The following is an 18,500-nucleotide window of genomic DNA, read 5'->3' on the forward strand; positions in this document are numbered from 1 at the left end:
GCTGCTGGCCGCCGTCGTTATTGTTAACGCTCACCTTGCTGCCGTAGCGCTCAACGGACAATTTTCTTTTCCCTTGTAATTTTTTTTCCCCCTCAAAGATATCGAGAAATTCTTGCATTTGACTTTTTTCGCGATAAATAGTTTGGCTCATCGTTAGAAGGCGAACTTTTGTGAACTGTGAACTGTGGAAACACACTTTCACGCGTTTTGTTTTGGGGACGCAGGTCAAGTCCAGAACCAAAAGGCGCTGCCGCCCCTGAAGCCCAAGCCCCCCGCCACGCCTCGCTCCGGCCTGACCGCGACCACGCCGCCGCCCCTGCAGAGCTCGCAGCAGGCGTCGCTGGGCTGCATCGGTCCCGGCCCGCCGCCGCCCACCCCCGCCCTCTTCAAGACGCCCACCTCTTCCTCCTCGTCCTCAGCGGCGGGGGACGGCGACCGGCCGGAGACCCGCCGGCCGCCGTCCGACTCGCCGCCGGCCGCCGCCACCGCCGCGCACGAAGAGGCGGGGCTCTGCGGGAAGAAAGCAGGAAGCAAAGCGGCGGGCGCGGGCAGCGCCGACGCCGGCTCGGCCAAAGGCTCCTTCCCGTGCCGCTTCTGCGACCAGGTCTTCTCCTTTTCTGGCGTCCTGCAGGCTCACATGCGTTTCCACCTGGGCATCCTGCCCCACCAGTGCAACATCTGCGACTACGTGGCGCCCGACAAGGCCACGCTCATACGCCACCTGCGCACCCACAGCGGCGAGCGGCCCTACATCTGCCGCGTCTGCCACTACCCCTTCACCGTCAAGGCCAACTGCGAGCGCCACCTCAGGAAGAAACACGGGAAGACGTCCCGGAAGGACATTGAGAAAAACATCAAGTGCGTCTTCTCCGCCTCGCCCTACAACCCGAGCGGCGCCGTCTCCGCCTCTACCGCCGACGCCGAGACGGGACGCGGCGGCGGCGCCGACACCGCGTGCCGGTTCTGCGGCGAGGACCTGAAGACGTACCGGGCCCTGCAGATCCACCTGCGCACGCACAACGGCTGCCAGAGGAAACCTTTCGAGTGTCGGCGCTGCGGCGCCGCCTTCCTGGCCAAGCGCAACTGCATCCACCATCTTCTCAAGCAGCACCCCTCGGTCCAGGAGCGCGAGATCGAGGAGCACATCGCCAGCGTGCGGCCCGCCGCCGACGGGCCCGGTCAGACGCGGGACGCGGCCCCGTATCACCGGGAACTAGACCAGCCTCTGGACTTCTCAGCCAAGGGGCGCGGCGTTTTCGTGGCCGTCAAGGCGGAGAGGCTGTCGCCCACGTCGACGGGCCCGCCTCCGGACCCGCCCCTGGACCAACCCGTGGACCTGTCCGTCCCCAGCAAGCGTGTCCGCCGTGACGAGGCCGACGGGCGCCGCATCGAGACGCGTCAAAACGGCGGCGACGCGGCGGAGCCGCGCGTCCCGGCCGACGAGGACAAGGCGGGGGCGGCCTCGCCTCTGGGAGGCTGCCGGTTCCCCCCCGGCTCCTCCCCCGCCCCCGCCCCCCTGCTCCGCCCCCAGCGCCTCAAGCCCCTCCTCCCCAAGCCCACCTCCCTCAAGGAGCTCCCCCCTCTGGCATCCATCGCCCAGATCATCCACTCGGTGTCCGCCGCCCCCGACCTGCTGAAGAGGGACACGGCGTCCGCCGAGGCCAGACCGCCGCCGGTGCCCGAACCGCCCACGGAGCCGCCGGGCGGCTCCGCCCCCCCGGAGACGCCGGCCGACGACGCCGTCAGGTCACAGTTTGTATTTCCTTACGTTTGCTTTGTGTAGCTCAGGAGGTATTTGGAGCTGACGCGTTCTTCTCGTGCGTGCTTGTCGTCGGGCAGGAAGAGGAACAGGAAGAAGAGCGCCAAGGACGCTCTGGTCCTGAGCGGCGCGCTGGACTTGGAGTCCAGCGGCGAGTTTGCCAGCGTGGAGAAGATGCTCGCCAACACCGACGCCAACAAGTTCACCGACTTCCTGCAGACCGGCCCCGACGACCTCTCGCCAAAGACGGCTCCCGGAGGTCAAAGTTCACACACGCACGCGCACGCACGCGAGGGCCGGGCCGTGTGGCCTTACAGTCAAATCCAATTTCAAATGTTCGAAAAAGCAAATTAGATTGCATTTTTTTTTTTCCCCCTCGTGGGATTTGCTTGACGCCAAACGAGCTTTCGAAGACTCGCGAAGGTCGAGACCGGCACTCAGCCGCCGGTCTTCAACTTCATTGTGATAAGAAGGAGAAGCGCTCGGTAAAACCACAAATATCGGCAAGTGGTGTGTTACTGCCTTCCCGAAGCTCTCGGCGAGTTCTGGTCTCGGGCAGCACACCACACGAATTGTTTTCACCGCGTTTTCTTCCTCACCACCCGAAATCGGAAGCTACTGCAGAAGCTGCTTAAGAAATCGATGGGCCGAAAGAAAGTCTCCCATCCCCGACGCACCCACTTGAGGCTTTCTGCCGTTTGTGTGCGCAGACGGCGAGCGAGCGGGAGGAGGCGCGGACAAGGAGGCGGGGCCGAGAGAGGAAGCGAAGACGACGACGGCGGCGGCGTTGCTTCCTCAGTCCAAAGGCAAGAAGAACGCGTACTCCAACTCTGTGCAGAAGATGACGTGTCCCTTCTGCCCTCGCGTCTTCCCGTGGGCCAGCTCGCTGCAGAGGCACATGCTCACGCACACGGGTACGTCCACGCGCGCGCGCGCGCCCGCCGCGCCGCCGACGCCGCTAACGCCGCCGCGTGCCCGTCCTCAGGCCAGAAGCCTTTCCCGTGCCCGCGCTGCGACGCCTTCTTCTCCACCAAGTCCAACTGTGAGCGCCACCTGCTGAGGAAGCACGGCGTCACCAACCGCACGCTCAGACGCAACGGCGTCTTCGCCAAGAAAGAAAGCGACGACGGCTCGCACGAGAGCGCAGGTTAGCGTTGCCCGAGGTGCAAACGAAAAGTTTCTCCGCTGGAAGAAGGACAATCTTGTCCCGAATTCCTGCACGGAAAAAAACATTTTCATTTCTTGACGGTTTGTTACGTAATATTCGAGTTTCGAGACGTTTGGGGTTTTCGTTTCAAAATGATACCATATTCTCCAAGAATGATGCAATATTTATTTATGACTGTGAAATTGACGGCGATGCCCCTGTGCGGCGTGCGCGCGGCGTCTGTTCGGTTGACAAAGTGGCAGGACGCGCAGGAACAGAACCCTTCAACCCTCTGCCGTCGAGCGCGAGAGCAGAACATTCTCCTTTGTGCCCGGCGCATCCGAGATCAACGCTTTGGAGTTGAAGTGAAATTGGATGATGTCGGAGAGTTGAACAAGCGTCAAGACGGTTATTTGGCATTCTTGCGAGAAGGAAGAAAAAGCAGGCACGCCTTCCTTGAGCTTCTCTCACCTTTGAGGCCGCAAAATATTTCTATCGCCGTGCTCCGAAGCTGTCCTCGGGCGTGTCCACAAATTGCCCAATGAACTCGAGCTTTTTGTACTCGCAGTTCACTTGGAAGCGGTCCATTGGGAAGGTTTCTTTTTCCAAATTGTAAATCAGGTTGATATGATGATGATGATGACGACATCATTTTCCAGCGACAATCTTTGTGGAATTCTCCTACGTTTCTGGCCCAAATGCAAACTTCTCACACGTCCCACAACGTCTCCAACGAGCTTCTCCGTTGCCCCGCCGTCCGTCTTTTCTGGCTCAGCGTTCGTTCTGGCGACTACAAAACGTGGCCGACGCTCCTTTTGTTTTGGCGGACGATCTGATTTCCTCAAATCCGAGTCGGCCATTATTGCGCAGGTCAGGACATTGGTGTGACACGGCGTATACATTGTTGACATTTTCCATCAGTTGTGAAGATGCGGGCTGGCGACGGCGCTTCTTTATTGGCTCTTTGTTCCCCGACGTTTCCCTGTAGAGAGTCAGTCGGACGCCGAGCTGCCGGCCAATGACTCGTCGCCACTAGGCCACGCCCCTCCTACCGCCCTCAAAGACACGTCCCCTGAGCGGAGGAGGGAGGAGCCCGCGCCACGCAGCCCCGCCCGCAAGCCCGGCTCAGGTGCGACCCCGGCCCCCCTCCCCCAGCTCCGACTACATATGCTAATGAGCACGCTGACGAAATCGTCACGAATGGGTGTTTTGTGCGCGCAGAGGGTTCGAGTCCTGTTCAAGCTTGTGAGCTTGCGTACCAGCAGGGGGCAGCGGAGAACTCGACAGAAGCAGCCAAAGAAGCTCCGCCCAGCGCCAAGGTAACCCGCCGAACGTGAGACCTTCCCCGAGGCAAAACCAGGACAAACCTAGATGACGTGGACGGGTGTCGGCTGAACAGATTAACAGACGGCAGACATTTTATTTTCCTCATGTCATACGATGAAGTCTCGAGAGTTGACTTGACTTTGTTTTTGTTTTTGTTTCAGTGCGATCACGACGACGACGACGACGACGACGACGACGACGACGACTGCCACAGCAACAAAAGTTTGGATTTGAACTTCGGCTCCAAGCTGATCGACTTCAAACTGTCGAACTCGGCCGCCGCCCCCGGCCCCGCCCCCGCCCCTCAGGAAGAGGCATCGGCCGGCCCCTCCGAAGACGCGCCGGACGCTCCCTCGGCCGACCCCGCCGCCAAGCCTCAGCTGGACTGGAAGCACGTTTGCGGCGTGTGCCGCAAAAGCTTCCGCTACGCCACCACCCTCGCTCGCCACGAGAGGGCGCACCTGAGCCAGGAGACTCCGCCCGAAGAGAAAGAGGCGGCGGCGCCCCGGGACGCCAAGGACGAGCCAGAGAGCAAAGAGAACGACGAGGAGGCGGAGCGCGGGGCCGGCGCCGAGGGCCGGCGACAGCGACGCCGCGGAGAGCGACGACGAGGACGACGAGGACAACAAGGAGGACGAGCGCAGCGACGAGGAGGCGTCGTCGGAGGCCAAGAGTCTGGAGGGCGGCGACTCTGTCAACGGCGTCGGCGCGGCCGTGGACAAACGCAAGAAGAAGACGTGCGCCGTGTGTGCGAAAAGATTCTGGTCGCTGCAGGACCTCACCAGACACATGAGGTCACACACCGGTACGTCACGCGCACGCCGCGAAAAAGTATTTGACTCCTCCTTGATTTCTGATTGTTTTGCATATTTATCACACCAATTTGAATACGTCCGCCATAGGTGAAAAGCCACAATATAGGGACCATATAAAAAGATGTTCTTCATAGTTGTATCCCTCCAACACTTTGAAGTCTGAAACTTATTCAAGGTTCCCTTCCATCACGTTTTAAATGTCATTTTCAACATCTTGGATGCCCTTTTGGTTGGAAATGCCCAAAATGTCCTTTTTCAAGCTAGTGAGGATTAAGAAACATGTTAATGTATGTACAGCGGAACTGTTAGGGGCGGGGTCGACCATTCAAGCCGTTTGTCCGTTAAATTGAAGTTGAATAGAAATTTCGTGGCCTCGATACACCCGGTGTATCCCCAGTGTTGCAAGGGCGTGTTTTGAGTTCCAAACGGACTGTCTGTCAAATCAATTTTTCCAGGTCCGTTAAATTGAGGTTTCACCACCGTATGTCTGTGTCTACACGTCTATGAGCATGCTGACGGGGTTTTCGTTTTCCCGCGCAGGTGAGCGTCCGTACCGCTGCGCCACGTGCGAACGCACCTTCACGCTGAAGCACAGCCTGGTTCGCCACCAACGCATCCACGCCAACAAGACGCCCAGCGAGGACGGGGACAGGGACGCCCCCACGCCCACCGAAACCTGCCCCCCCTCCGAGAACGAGAGCGAGTGCGCCAAAGACTTGGACGACGCCCACACTTCGGACCCGGAACCCGCCGACCGGGCCCCGCCGGCTCAGACGCCGCCCGCTGCCGCTGAGGAGACGCCTGAACTTAGCGTGACCCCCCCGGAAACCGCGCATCCCGGTCAATCAGTCGCTGATGCCAAGATAAGCAGCGACGCGCCGGACGCGGCCGAGCCGCCGGACTCGAACGTTTCCCATGAGCTCCCGGTGGGCAGGCTTTGATCCAGGGCCTGTTGGCGCACCAAGCCCCGGCCCCTCTGGATTACACGCTGGCCAATGGGGAGCCGCCGCCGGTGGTCGTGGACTGAGTGCGGTCGGAGGACGCCGTACCTTTAACAAGTGCCTTACTACTTGTCCTTTTATAGCTTTTTAACTTTGTTTTGTCAGCAAGAAGATCAAGATGGCCGACGTGCGTCACACGACGCTTCGTGAAACTGGAAAAGATGGCGCACGGACAGAAGAACTGTCGGCGTCGCCGCCCCTCACCTTGTATGCGAGGACTTCTCAGTTGACTTTGGTTGTTTGACTTTTTGGTTTTGTGAGGGATTTTGTTTTTCTTTTCGTTTGTAAGTGGACAAATGAAAATGTAGTTTGTTAGTTTGTGTGCATGCGTGAGCCCCGCGTGTTCCTGTCGGCCACGTCGGCGCCGACCCGGGTCCAAATTACCTCAACAGTGTCAATCACGTCTTCCTGTTCGCTAGCAACTAAGCACAGCTAGTACTCGCGCGTCAGCCGTTTGGCTACCCTAGCCTGTTTGGCGCACAACAAGTCGTAATTAGCTTTAGCTTTTAGCTCGGCCTGGCCTAAGCTCGGTAAGGGCTAGCACTACTTATCTGCAGCAAGCCGGTGCCTTCTCAACACTGAGCGTCGGTTGGACGCATCGCGCGACGACTATTAGCTTAGTGCAGACATGAAGATATTCCAATGATGCTAACTGAGTGAAGCGGGCCAGCTAACAAGCTAACAGCAGGCGAAGCTAGTCTGCTACAAGTATTAGCACGTTTGCCCCAGAACACGCCTTCTCCACCCCCCGTCGACTTTCTTAGTTCACACTTAAACGAATTCATACTTTAAATATCAAACTCGTTTGTTTTTTGTAAGTAGCGTCAAAGACAATCAAATGCAAATAGCAAAAAACTTGCTGAGATGAAACTTAAACACTAGCTTGTGTCACTGGATTCAACTTGACTTTTTTGTTAAGTGTGTGTGTGTGTGTGGGGGGGGGGGGGGGTGCCTTTAGAGAGGAGGGGGCTCGTTTGTCCTCTCGTATGCTGCGCCTCAAATAAATCAACTCGAAACACCTCAAGTCACCACCACATTACGTCACTGCTCTGACTGACTGGACACTAACTACTACCTACTACTACTTTTAATACGAGTGCCTTCTACAGTAGAGTACTTTGTACTTTGTACTCTCCTGTAGTACTGCTTGTATTTGAACATGATCAGAAGTTGTTTTCATCTCTGAGCGTCAAAGGCCACAAAGGTGCGTCATCAAAATGACTGCTAGTAGCAACAAGCTGATGCGAATAGCATCGGGAGCTAGCCGGCTGTTAGCCCGACCGAGCTAACGTTTCATTGCAATGCGTTTGTTTCCCAAACTGTAGGTGGCGCTACTCTTGTTCTTGAAGCTCATGTTGCTCATTAGCCTTCGGTTTTCCATGTTAAAGGGACTCTTTATTTTCTAGTCACGTTTCAACAATGACGACTTATGCGTGCGCTCGGCTGTGTGGATCGTTTGTAAAATTATTTATGTTGCGCGCGTGCATGTGCTCAGCAGTGAAGCAAAGTTTTAAAAAAGTCAAGTTAAACGAGTTGCCAAGCCAAGTTGATGTTTGAAAGTTGAGTCAAGGCAATCAATCGTGAGGCCGAGGCGCATGTTGATGACGTCAACGGGTTGCGCGCACTCACGCACACACGCAGCTGGCCGGGCTGCAAACGAGCAATAAAAGAATCCAAGGAAAAAGAAAAAAAAGCTTTAATCATCAAATCTTTTGTTCTTTCTGTCAAACTGTGAACATGAACATTATTATTATTATTATGTTTTTCTCTTCTTCTGGGTGACTTTTAGGATAGTTTTTTTTTTTTTGGTGTGTGCATGTTTAAGCAAATATGCTTGATGATTTCTGCACACACACAAACACACAAATGTCATAAATAAAATGATGTTGCTCTCAGGGTTCTTCTCAAACTTTTTGATTTGCTTCCTGAGATGCAAACTTTGATTTGTGATTTCATGTCGACTGTCAATCGATCACGCCAGCACTTGACTGTGAACACACACACACACACACTCGCTCCTCTCCCTCTCCTCTCTCTCTCTCTCAACGAGGAAGAAGTCAATGAAAAGAACAAATAAAGATTGAAAACGCCACCGCCGCCTCATCCTGTCTCTTGGCGTCCATGTGAGCGCTTCTCTCATTTGTAAAAGTAGTGTAGCGGTGGTTGCCCCGGGAGACGGGACCCACTCGCGCTTGATGACTTTCACCTGCGGCTCGGCGAGAGGTTCGCGAGTCGAACGACGGCCGTGCGTCGGCAGCCGATACCCCGGTGAACCCTTATTACGAGCCGAGACCCTCCCTCGGCCAGCCGGCCAGTGAAGTGGACGCTCATTGTAGTCATGACCGTATAGTTACAAACAACCAGTCGCGCATGTTTTGGGGATGTGCCAAAAGCCACGCAAAGTCCACACGGGCGGGGCCGGGGTTCCGGGATTTGAACCCCGGTCCCTACAACTGTGCGAACCAGTCGCCCACCACTTTCATGTATTAATGTTATGAAATAAACAGCTTCAATCATCGCATTTGAGACACAAAGGGAATGTTATGTATGTGTACGTATATGCATTTACTTTCACCGTCTGCTCGACTGACTCAACATTAGCCGTTAGCTTGAAGAAACGGCTGCTACTGCAAGCTAATCCCCGCGAGGACGTCAGGATTTGCGGTTCAAATCACTCATGAGTACGTTCGCTGCGTAGTGAGGCGTTCCTTGTGCAAACGAATCGCTCATCGTACGAGTACATCGCTCCTTAGCGGATCGCAAAGCAAGAAGTTCCACGGACGAATCGCTCGTTTCTAAAGGATCGCGAACCAGAGGGTCCTCAGTACACTTGTTACTTAAGCCCCACCCCCGCCTGCACGGCGCTGCATTGGTCATTCGCCCAAGTGAGCGACAACGCTGCGAACCGCGAATCGCACGGCAGTACTTTTAATGAAGTCCCGCCCTCGCCTGCACGCTGGCTGCTCATTGGTCACGCGCCGAAGATTCAGAAAAGAGTGACAGAACGCTTCGGCAGTTCCGTTTCCGCTCCCCGGCGACTCGCTCGACTCACGGCGGCGGGCGGGGCCAAGCTAAAACTACGAATCATTTCATAAACTGATTCGGTTCAATTCGTTTATTAGGAAGATTCGTTTTTCTGAACGAAACTACACTAGTGGGGGGGGGGTCAAGTTCATGGGGGAAGAGTTGACTGTCGGCCATTGTATTTCCACTTCCTGCTTAGAAGTTGCTGTACATTCATAAAAGTGTTCCAATAAAGTGTACATTTTCTTCTACATCGTCTTTGAATTCGAACCAGACCGGCCAAAGGTGGCGGCAGCAGCGTAACAACTAACCTGCCCCCGGGGTGTTATTTAGCCTAACCCAAGGTTTATTACAATAGATTCCACTTCCTGTTAGTCATTCAGTTGAAGGGGTTGTTTAAAATGATGCTTTATTTCCTGTTAAGCAGCAAAACAAGAGAGTGTGTGTGTGCGTGCGCATGAAAACATGGGCGGATGTCATGGCGATGGCGGTCAGGCGGTGGCCGCTTTCATCAGCGCCTGCTCGCCAAACACGCGCGTGAAGTGAAGCACGTGATCTTCGCAGTGCTCGCCTGCAGGCACACACACACACAAACATTTTAATGAACCACCAGAATCCCGTGATTCCCAATCGCTGTGGTGAAAAAAAAAACAAAAACTGAATAATGGCAAAGCATTACACACAAGTCCGCTTGTGCGGAAATCCAGATTCTCATCGCTTTACATCATTGTGATCTTGATGAATTCATTGTGACATCATCGTCACTTTACAGAATCAGAACCATTTTTATTGGCCAAGTACAGACCCTTTCCCCAAAAAAGGTAATAATATGGAAACGCCTATTTATTTCCATAATTCCATTCGAAAAGTTCAACTTTCATAGATTATAGATGCAGGGCCCACAATTTAAAGAATTTCAAGTATTTATTTGTTTATTTTTCCATAATTTGGGCTTCCAGCCCAAAAAACCCAGAAAATCAGGAATTCAAAAAAATATTACAATACTGTGAAGAAATCAGCCCAAATTTTGCAGGCCATAAATGTTTTAAATGGAGTGTCACGCACGCTAATCATCTACTCCACTCAAAGCACCTGCACGCTTTCTCCCAGGTGTCATTACATTGCTTCAGTTGGGTTCAATATGGGGAAGACCGCAGACTTGACAAGTGGCCAGAAGACCATCATTGACACCCTCCATAGGCTGGGTAAGCCACAAAGGTTCAGAGCCAAGGAGGCTGGCTGTTCACAGAGATCTGCGTCCAAGCGTATCAACGGAAGGACAAAATGTGGCAAGAGATGACCGTGGGCTTCAGCGAATTAGCAAACAGAGAAGATTCAAGAATCTAGCAGAGACCCAGAAAGAGTGGAATGAAAAAAACGCCACATTCCGACGCATCCGGGAGATGGGCTACAACTGTCGGGTTCCTCGGGAGGACCGGACTGTCGGCCGGTGGTCCGAGGTCCTCTTTTCCGCTGAAAATAAAGCATGCCTTTCATTCGGGAATCAAGGTTCAAGGGTTCGGAGGAAGACGGGTGAAGAACAGAACCCAAGCTGCTTGAGCTCCGGTGTGAAATATCCACAGTCAGTCATGATTTGGGGTGCAATGTCCAGTGCAGGTGTCACCACAACAGCCTACCAGAATGTTTTCGAGGACTCGAGATGCAGATTTCTTCTTCCAGCAGGAGCTGGCCCCTGCCCATACCGCCAGATGCACCAAAACCGGCTTTGATGCCCACACGCCATCACAGTGCTTGACTGGCCGGTCAACTCGCCAGATCTAAATCCCATTGAGAATCTATAGGGGTTGAAGAGGAAAATGAGGGGCACCAGACCCAAAAACAAAGAACTGACAGCAAGCATCAGGGAAATCTGGGCTTCCAGAACTCCCAGGCAATGCCGCAGACTGATGGGCTCAATGCCCTTGGGCAAGTATTGCAGATTAACATATCCCAAACTATGTCAAAATAAGCAAATAAATACTTGAAATTGTTGAACTTGTGGGCCCTGAATCTTGAATCTATGAAAGTTGAAGTTTTTGATCGGAATTATGGAAATAAACGTTTCCATGATATTCAAATGTTTTGGAAAAGGTCTGTACGTCAAAATGCGACAGTGACGTACGAGCGAGCACGCTCCTAACTCAGTTTCCTCCTATAGCAAATCAATGTTGAGTTGAAATCCATAACAATCAACTTTTGAGTGCAATATTAATTAACCTCCTCTTTTCCAATAAAGAAAAAGAGCACTGGCTTGTATCGAGAATGTAAACTGCTTTTATAAACGTAGTATTGATGTCATAGACGTGTGCCTCGAAGGGGGGGGGGGGGGGGGCCTCATCAGGAGCACGAGTCCAGTTGGCCGCTTAGTCTAACGTGTGAATTGTGGCCTGCAGCGGTTCTCCTTTTGATTTTGGCTGTTGTGCTCTCCTTGCTTTATTCCACTGGTGGCATATCTGAAGCTTGCAAAACAAAAGTAAAACTGGAACAAACTTTCAAGTCAAGTTTTGTTCGGTTGTGCGATGGGATTTCCTAACGTCAGATATGTAGCGTGCGTGCGTGCTGACCGGGGTTAAACGCCGGGTTCCCCCTCAGGCGTTGGTTCCTCTGCTGGAAGGACCTGAAGACTGTGAAGAACAACATGTCGTCTCCCGTCTGACGAGCCGCGTCCAGAAACTTCCTGGCGGACATGTTGTCGTGGGCGCCTGCACACCGGTCACACACAGAAGTTAGTCGCCATGACGACCACCACGACGCGGCTCGCCGACCTTCAAGCGAGGTCATGTGATCACGTTAGGCTTGGGCCATTGAGCCGCATTTTGGAGATTTGATTTTGTGCGGCGTCCCGAGATGGCGCGCGACAGGCAAGTTGCTGCGCGGCGCCGTTACGTACCGACGCTGCGGATGAATCGGAGCGCGCCCAAAACCTGCTGCTTGGACAGCAGAACCTCCACAATCTCGTCATTGGCTGTCGACAGACGCTGCAACACGCACACGCGCAAACGGCACGCGTCAGTGGACGATAGAGACGATGAAGATGACGACGTTGGGAGGAGTACCTTCAACATGTCGAGGGACAGCTGGTGGGCGGGGGGGTACGTGCTCTCCAGGGACAGAAGCAAACACGCCTGAAGAAGGTCAAGTGAAGATCAACACGCCATCGTTCATTCAAGTGACTCGCTAGCATCCCGGCGCTCGCGTACAAGTTTGGGTTAGCTAGCCGCCGCAAGAATGAAAGTCATGCATGAGAAACTGAGGAGCGCCTGTACTCGGGGCTCTTTGCATTTCTTTGATTGGAGCTCAAAGGCGGCGCTAGCTAATCCACAGCTACAACGGCAACATCATATTCCCCTCACTTGGCACTGATGGCTCTGTTCCATTTTGAAGCATTTCTCCAAACTGGGCGTTCTTCAAGATCGTCAGGTTTTCCGATCATTCTTCCAAACGCAGTTGGCGGCTTCAAATTGGTTTTCAAACGCATTACGAGCCGACACGTCTGCGGTATTGTTGAGAACGACTACAGGGAGTCCTCAGTTTACGACCGCGGTCTGGAGGTTGTGAACGTCGTGCAATGGACGACTTCGTAGCGAGACGTGGTCACGCAAATTCACGCTCAGTATGCGGATTTTAACTTCATCGTTTCATATTCATTGGAATATTTGCTGCAGCGTTAGCTGAGGTTACTCTGGCACATTCCGACTTACAAATACAGGTTTTACCTTGCTGGCCTGTGCAGGAACGGAACCCCGTCGTAACCTGAGGACCGCCTAACCCTGCATGTGATTTGACGTGACTTTGTATGATTTGATGATTCAAGCCAAATTTAGGAAGACTCTGGGAGTCTTTCAGGACAAACTGGAAAGAAGCAACGCAAGTGTTTCATCGGCGTCGTTGTGTTAGCGTGGGCCGGGGTTTGTTAGCATTGTGTTAGCGTGCGTCGACGTGACTCACGAGCGGTTTGGAGTCTGTGAGGACGTGGTACTGCAGGAACTGATGTAACATGTAGAAGAGGTTGTGCTGCACCAGCGTCTTGATCACCAGCTCGTACAAGTAATGCTGACGTCGTCCGCAGACCCACACGAGAAGAGCAAATGTCAATCCAGCCGTCGCTCGGTCGACGGACACGTGCCGTGTCGTGGGACGAGGTCATGTGATGTCAGCTGACCTGCACGCTGATCTGGAAGTGGTTGAGCGAGCGAATGTACTCCATCAACACGGCGATGGTCAACTTGTGGGAGGCGCCCTGCGCACACACAAACACACACGAGATGTGTTGGGAATCGCTCCCTGGGCCTCATGGAAAAGTCAAATCTCCCAACAACCTTTCCTTAACCTTTGGAGAAAAGGTCATGCAGGTCAAGGCGAGATGTCTCTTTTCCAACATCGCAGAGGTCAGTTTCAAACAAGTTTGACTCCACATTTCATAACTGGCGAGTACGGATTGTCTTCAGCATGAAACAACTATGAAGCTTGAAAAAATATCTAAATAATAATAAAATATTTTGGGTGCTACTTCATGGATTTCGTATATTGCGCGGGTTGTATCGTAACTTTTTTAATGTTGCTGTTGCAAAAAATGTCATTCAAAATCAAGGGTGCGTATTATACATAGATGTAAGAAAAAGGACCAACATTGGTCGGCCTTAAGCTGGCAAAAATCAATGCAACAAACTTGCCTGCTAAAACCTCTTCGATGTAGATCGGAACTTTGACGTAACACCATCGCATTTAGCATTTTTCTTTACAAGATGGCAGAAATGTTCACCCGTGAATTTGTAATACACTGTACGTTGTGCACGCGTGTTTGCTTCCATCCGTGTGGTCAGCGCACGCCCACAGAGCAAGGCAAGCGTTCTCCACTTTTGTTCGGTTTTTTCCTTCTGAGAACTTAAAGAAAATACTAATTATTATGCGGCTAATGCTTCCATTTTGGAGCATCCATACCAGCAAGTATTATACAAAGGTACAAGAAACATTTTGGGGATGCTTATTATATTCGAGAAATTACATTAAGCCTGCGATAAACGAGTAGTAGATTAACTGTAGTGCACTAAATGAAAATCTCGACCTAGTGATTTGGTAGTTGGGAATGACGAATGATTCTGAACGCGGTCGCTCGCTCCCGACTCTCCAATTTCTACAAACGCATTTTTAGTGGAGCGACTATCAAAAAAAATTCAGAAATCCATGCGTCGTGATTGGGGAGGCGGGAAAGCGTGAGCGATTCCCAACACGGCCTCAATTGTGCTTTTCTTTGTGTTCGTATTGCAGGTTTTCCTACCTTCCTCTCTGTGAACGCCGACAAGACGTGCGTGTACATGTCCGACTGGTCGATCACCGCCTGGCTTCTGATCGGTCGCTTGTGAGCGCCGCCGCCTCGCGTGGGACCCGCCTCCACGGCCTGCAAACGCAAGGGGTGAGGCACGTGCGTCGGCTGACTCCTCCCCTTTTAGTGACATCACTCACTCACCGCGCTGTAGCTTTGCTCCGCCTCCAGGAAGTCTTTGTACACCTGATTGAGTTTGTCGAAGACGCTCGCCACCACGGGCAGACTTCCTCTCTGCTTGCCTTCCACCACTACGCACGTTAGCGTTAGCACACGAGCAGCAAACTGTTACCGTGCTAACCGAACACCCAATGTTGATTTATTTTTAAACAAAAACGAACAAGAAAGAAGCGCGCAGAGAGATGCGTATATGAAGCGCACGTGTGTGGACAGCGAGACGTACGCTGTGAGCAGACGGACAGGATGACCATCTTGCAGTCGCTGCGGCGTAACAGGAAGTCCATCAGTTTGCTTTTGTCGTGCAGCAGCTTGACGGTCGGGCTTAACTTGACGCGAAGATACCACAAGTACCCTGTCAATCAATACATCCGTCCGTCCGTCAATCTGTGCGTGTGGGTCTGGGTGTGTGTATTTGCAGACCTTCGCTGGCGCTAATGATGATGTCAGGTTGGAAGACGCTCCATGAAGACGAGTCTACAGAAAGGTCAAGTCGGACAACAAACACGCACGCACGCACCCACGCACGCACACGCAGGCGCAAGGGAAGGATACACAGCTGACACGGGACAGGAAGTTGTGATGGGACCACTGCTGGACCTTTAAACATCACAAAACAACTTCATTCATGACAAAGTTGTTATTCACGCGTGCGTGCGTGCGTGCGTGCGTGCCTGAGAGTGGAATGCGACACGGCTGGATGGAACGAGCAGGAAGTACAGGCTGATGCGTGCTGATGGCGCTGTCCGACTCCTTCAACTTGATGTCGAACATCAACGACGTCTGAAACGCGCACGATGACTTTTGTTAGCGGTGTCGCAAGCGTGTACACACGCACGTGCACACACCTGAGAGCTCTGATGATGGACCACCACCAGGTTGTCAACGATGTTAAGCGCAAACTTTCCTGTTGTGTTCAATTTCAACACGTGCGTCTTCTTACAAACACCCTCCCTGCACACACAGGTTCACATTTAACACTGTGTGTGTGTGTGTGTGTGTGCGCGCGCGCATACCTTGGTAAATGGTAGAGCACCACCTCAGCACTGCCGCTGTTGGCACTCCTGGAGTGATGCTTCAGGTACATCACATACAACTGACCGTAACTACACACACACACACACACACACACAAGAAGAACAATTATTGTTATAATTATTGCAGAGGAGAACAAAGGGCCGCCGCAGGAAATCGGAGACCGTGGAGCGTCGTTGCGCTGCGTCGAGTAAGGTTAGGGTAGTTTCACGAGTTGAAAAAGGAAATCATATCGAAACACGAGAACGGTTTTCACGTTTGTGATCTCACGGTGCAGTTTTTGCTTGTCCAAATCTACCGTGAGCAAAAAGAGGCGAGTGAAGGAGCGAGCGACGCTTCTGGCCAAGCAAATGCCGACAATTCGATTTCTGCTCTTGAGATTTCGGAGAAATGACTTTGGTCCCTTTGCAAACGAATCGAAGGTCCGATTTCAAAAAGTCCTCTTGGTACCTTTCCAAACCCCACCTGCCACTTTGAGGTGACCCTATTGCATTGCGTTTCATCGATAAATCATTTCTGTCCGCAGCTATCGTCGGCCATTTTCGCCAGCTACCTCCGTTCATTCCGCGTTAGCGCGCGCGCGCACTTACATGGTCGCCATGGCGACGTCTCTCTCCGACAGGCTGAGTTTGGCTGGTTTTGGGACAACGGGCAGCTCGATCTCAAACTTGGACATCTTGGACACGCTCCCGCTCTTATTTTCACACACACACACACAGTTAGATGCAGGCGCAAGGTGCAGACAAGTAGACACACGTGTCGCGAGTTCGGACCCGGAAGGCGAAGGGCTGCAGGACGTTGGCCTGCACGGTGGTGGACAGCAGCACGACGGCCGTCTCGGGGCAGTACTGGTACCAGTTGACGTTGAGGCTGTGACTCTTGAGCAGTTTGACGCCGCGTTTGTCCGGAAAAACCTGAACGTAACACGCACGTGTGGGCGGAGCCTGGCCCCCAAAAGGCCCGCGAGCGCGGCGGTATACCTGGTAGAGCTCGATGCCCAGGTCGCTGACAAAGACGATCTCGTTCCAGTTGGTCCAGCAGAAGCCCAGCAGGTTGGCGTTCTTCATCTGAACGACACGTCGGTCAGCGAGGCTCGCCGCGATCGGTTGCTTTGTGTGAGCGGCTCACCTTGCACTCGTGCGTGAACTCCGTGTGCGGGTAGTCGGGAATGAAGTTGATGAAGTCCTGAAAGAGACGAAGTAGATGAGGCAAGACGAGCGAAGGCGAAAGGCGATGCGGTCGTGCCGTCCGCTCCTCCCGAATCGCGGAACCAAACAAAGTTCCACTTGAGCCGAGCGCAAACTCTTCCGTACGCGTGCAGAAAAACAGGAATGAACCTTTTTTTGTTTAGGCAGCAACACTTGAAAGTTGATTGATTCTGAATTGTCTTTTCTTGAATATTTGTAACTGTGCATTTGATTTGTATATTTGGAGCATGCCAGGCACTTTGTGAGTCCTCCCTGTGAGAAGTGCTATACGAGTAAAAGAGCGAAGTGATCCAAATGAACCATGTGACTCACCACAGACTTGGACGTTCTCTGCACGGCCAGAATTTTGTTCCCAATGGAGAACTTGATGCACTTGACTTCTCCTTTGTCCTCCATTCTGCCCATAAAACAAATAAGTGTCTGAATAATGCTTATAAACATGTCGTTTATCCCACGGCGTGTGACGCACCTGAAGGCAACAGAACTCTTGTCGTCCGGACCTTTGACGACCACCCCCGTGGCGCCCCCTGAACGCACCGCGAACACCTGAAGGCAGCACGAGACCACCGTCAGCTTCTTGTGATCGGCAAACAACTCCAACACATTGAAAGATTTGCTTTCGTCAAATGATTCACGCGAGTTGCTGCCTGTCAGCTGACTCGGCTAATGCTAACAGGAAGCTAGTTGAAGCTGACCTGTTTGTTGGCTTCGTCGAAGAAAACATTGTTGACGCTCGAAGCGTTTTCAAATTGCACGAGATTGTCACAAAGCTCCAAGTAGTGCTCGTCGCTCATCGTGCCCAAACATCGGCTCGACCGTTTTCCTTTCTGCTTTTACGGACACCGGAACACAACACACCCGGAAGTGTTTGGACTGCCACTTCATTGACTTCCTGTGCACACTTTCGCAATAAAGGTGAATAGTTGATTGGACGAGCAAGAGTCACGATCTCTCTCTCTCTCTCTCTCTCTCTCTCTCTATCTATCTATCTATCTATCTCTCTCTCTCTCTCTCTCTCTCTCTCTCTGTTAAGAGTCTTTAAAGAAGTGTACCGAGAATGGTGTGCTTGTTTCTATTTAGGCGGCTACTCGGCATGTCAAGTCTGCTCTGAGCGGCGTCAACTGCACTCATATTTAAGTTAGTTTTTCATGTCGATGACATCATTCTGTAACTTGTGTGGGCGTCCATTACCAAGTCACGGGGACGGTTAAGGTCATGCTTCTTTTTTTCTACTGTGGATAAGTGATAGTCCCGCCACTTGACAGCTGCTGAAAGTAACTTATTTTCTCACTTTGTTACTTTTGAAATCAAGTAATTAGTGAAGTAACTAAGTGACTCTTAAGCTCAAGTAATCAGTACGGTGACTAAGTTACTTTTTCAAGGTAACTGTGGCAACACTACCTAGCGCGCGTGTTTTTTGGGCTGTGGGAGGAATGAGCCAATTTCATTTCATACATTCGAAAAATAGGGCGGCACGGTGGACGACTGGTTAGCGCATCTGCCTCACAGTTCTGAGGACCGGGGGTTCAAATCTTTCTGTTACATTTTCCATTCATGTAACCATCGTCATATCATCGGGGTAACCAACAAATGTAATAATAAAGTTCAGTTAAAGTCTGAATGCCAATGTGACCTGTGACCACCATCGCCATCTAGAGGCGAAACAGCGCAATTGCAGTCTTTTA

At 52.5% G+C, this 18,500-nt stretch overlaps 2 protein-coding genes across 6 annotated transcripts in view; one reads left to right on the plus strand and one right to left on the minus strand.

Moving 5' to 3' along the window:
* The window catches only part of rreb1a (ras responsive element binding protein 1a), a 32,870-nt gene extending 24,730 nt beyond the window's left edge, over positions 1-8,140 (plus strand). The window contains 9 exon segments of the mRNA XM_061759030.1: positions 225-1,746; positions 1,840-2,018; positions 2,470-2,673; positions 2,745-2,906; positions 3,895-4,035; positions 4,128-4,225; positions 4,394-4,798; positions 4,800-5,037; positions 5,588-8,140. Coding sequence (XP_061615014.1) covers positions 225-1,746; positions 1,840-2,018; positions 2,470-2,673; positions 2,745-2,906; positions 3,895-4,035; positions 4,128-4,225; positions 4,394-4,798; positions 4,800-5,037; positions 5,588-5,988 — 3,350 coding nt within the window. The 3' untranslated portion in view covers positions 5,989-8,140.
* Positions 8,141-9,464: 1,324 nt separating this feature from the next.
* rmc1 (regulator of MON1-CCZ1) lies at positions 9,465-17,704 on the minus strand. 5 transcript variants are annotated; one of them, XM_061759035.1, is made up of 21 exons: positions 17,511-17,702; positions 17,285-17,361; positions 17,128-17,212; positions 16,736-16,792; positions 16,588-16,674; positions 16,381-16,521; positions 16,198-16,301; positions 15,589-15,678; positions 15,421-15,526; positions 15,247-15,355; positions 15,128-15,172; positions 14,996-15,049; positions 14,799-14,927; positions 14,540-14,646; positions 14,351-14,470; positions 13,235-13,312; positions 13,021-13,125; positions 12,129-12,197; positions 11,963-12,050; positions 11,637-11,774; positions 9,465-9,643 (listed from the first exon to the last, which is right to left on the minus strand). In XM_061759035.1, the coding sequence occupies exons 1-21, from the start codon at positions 17,607-17,609 to the stop codon at positions 9,564-9,566; spliced, it is 1,968 nt and encodes a 655-aa protein (XP_061615019.1). In that variant the 5' UTR covers positions 17,610-17,702; the 3' UTR covers positions 9,465-9,563. The 5 variants fall into 5 exon arrangements, with proteins under 5 accessions (XP_061615019.1, XP_061615017.1, XP_061615018.1 ...); XM_061759033.1 differs by having other exon boundaries at positions 14,996-15,172; XM_061759034.1 differs by having other exon boundaries at positions 16,381-16,674.
* Between the last annotated feature and the right edge of the window lie 796 nt (positions 17,705-18,500).

The sequence above is a fragment of the Phyllopteryx taeniolatus genome, chromosome 20, assembly GCF_024500385.1.
Source record: "Phyllopteryx taeniolatus isolate TA_2022b chromosome 20, UOR_Ptae_1.2, whole genome shotgun sequence".
NCBI lineage: Eukaryota > Metazoa > Chordata > Actinopteri > Syngnathiformes > Syngnathidae > Phyllopteryx > Phyllopteryx taeniolatus.

Coding starts and splice junctions, on each gene's coding strand:
- rmc1 (XM_061759031.1), bottom strand. CDS start 17,609: ATGAGCGACGAGCACTACTTGGAGCTTTGTGACAATCTCGTGCAATTT. Junction 16,675..16,735: donor AGTTCACGCACGAGTGCAAG/GTGAGCCGCTCA, acceptor CGTGTCGTTCAG/ATGAAGAACGCCAACCTGCT. Junction 13,313..14,350: donor CGGCGTTCACAGAGAGGAAG/GTAGGAAAACCT, acceptor GTGTGTGCGCAG/GGCGCCTCCCACAAGTTGAC.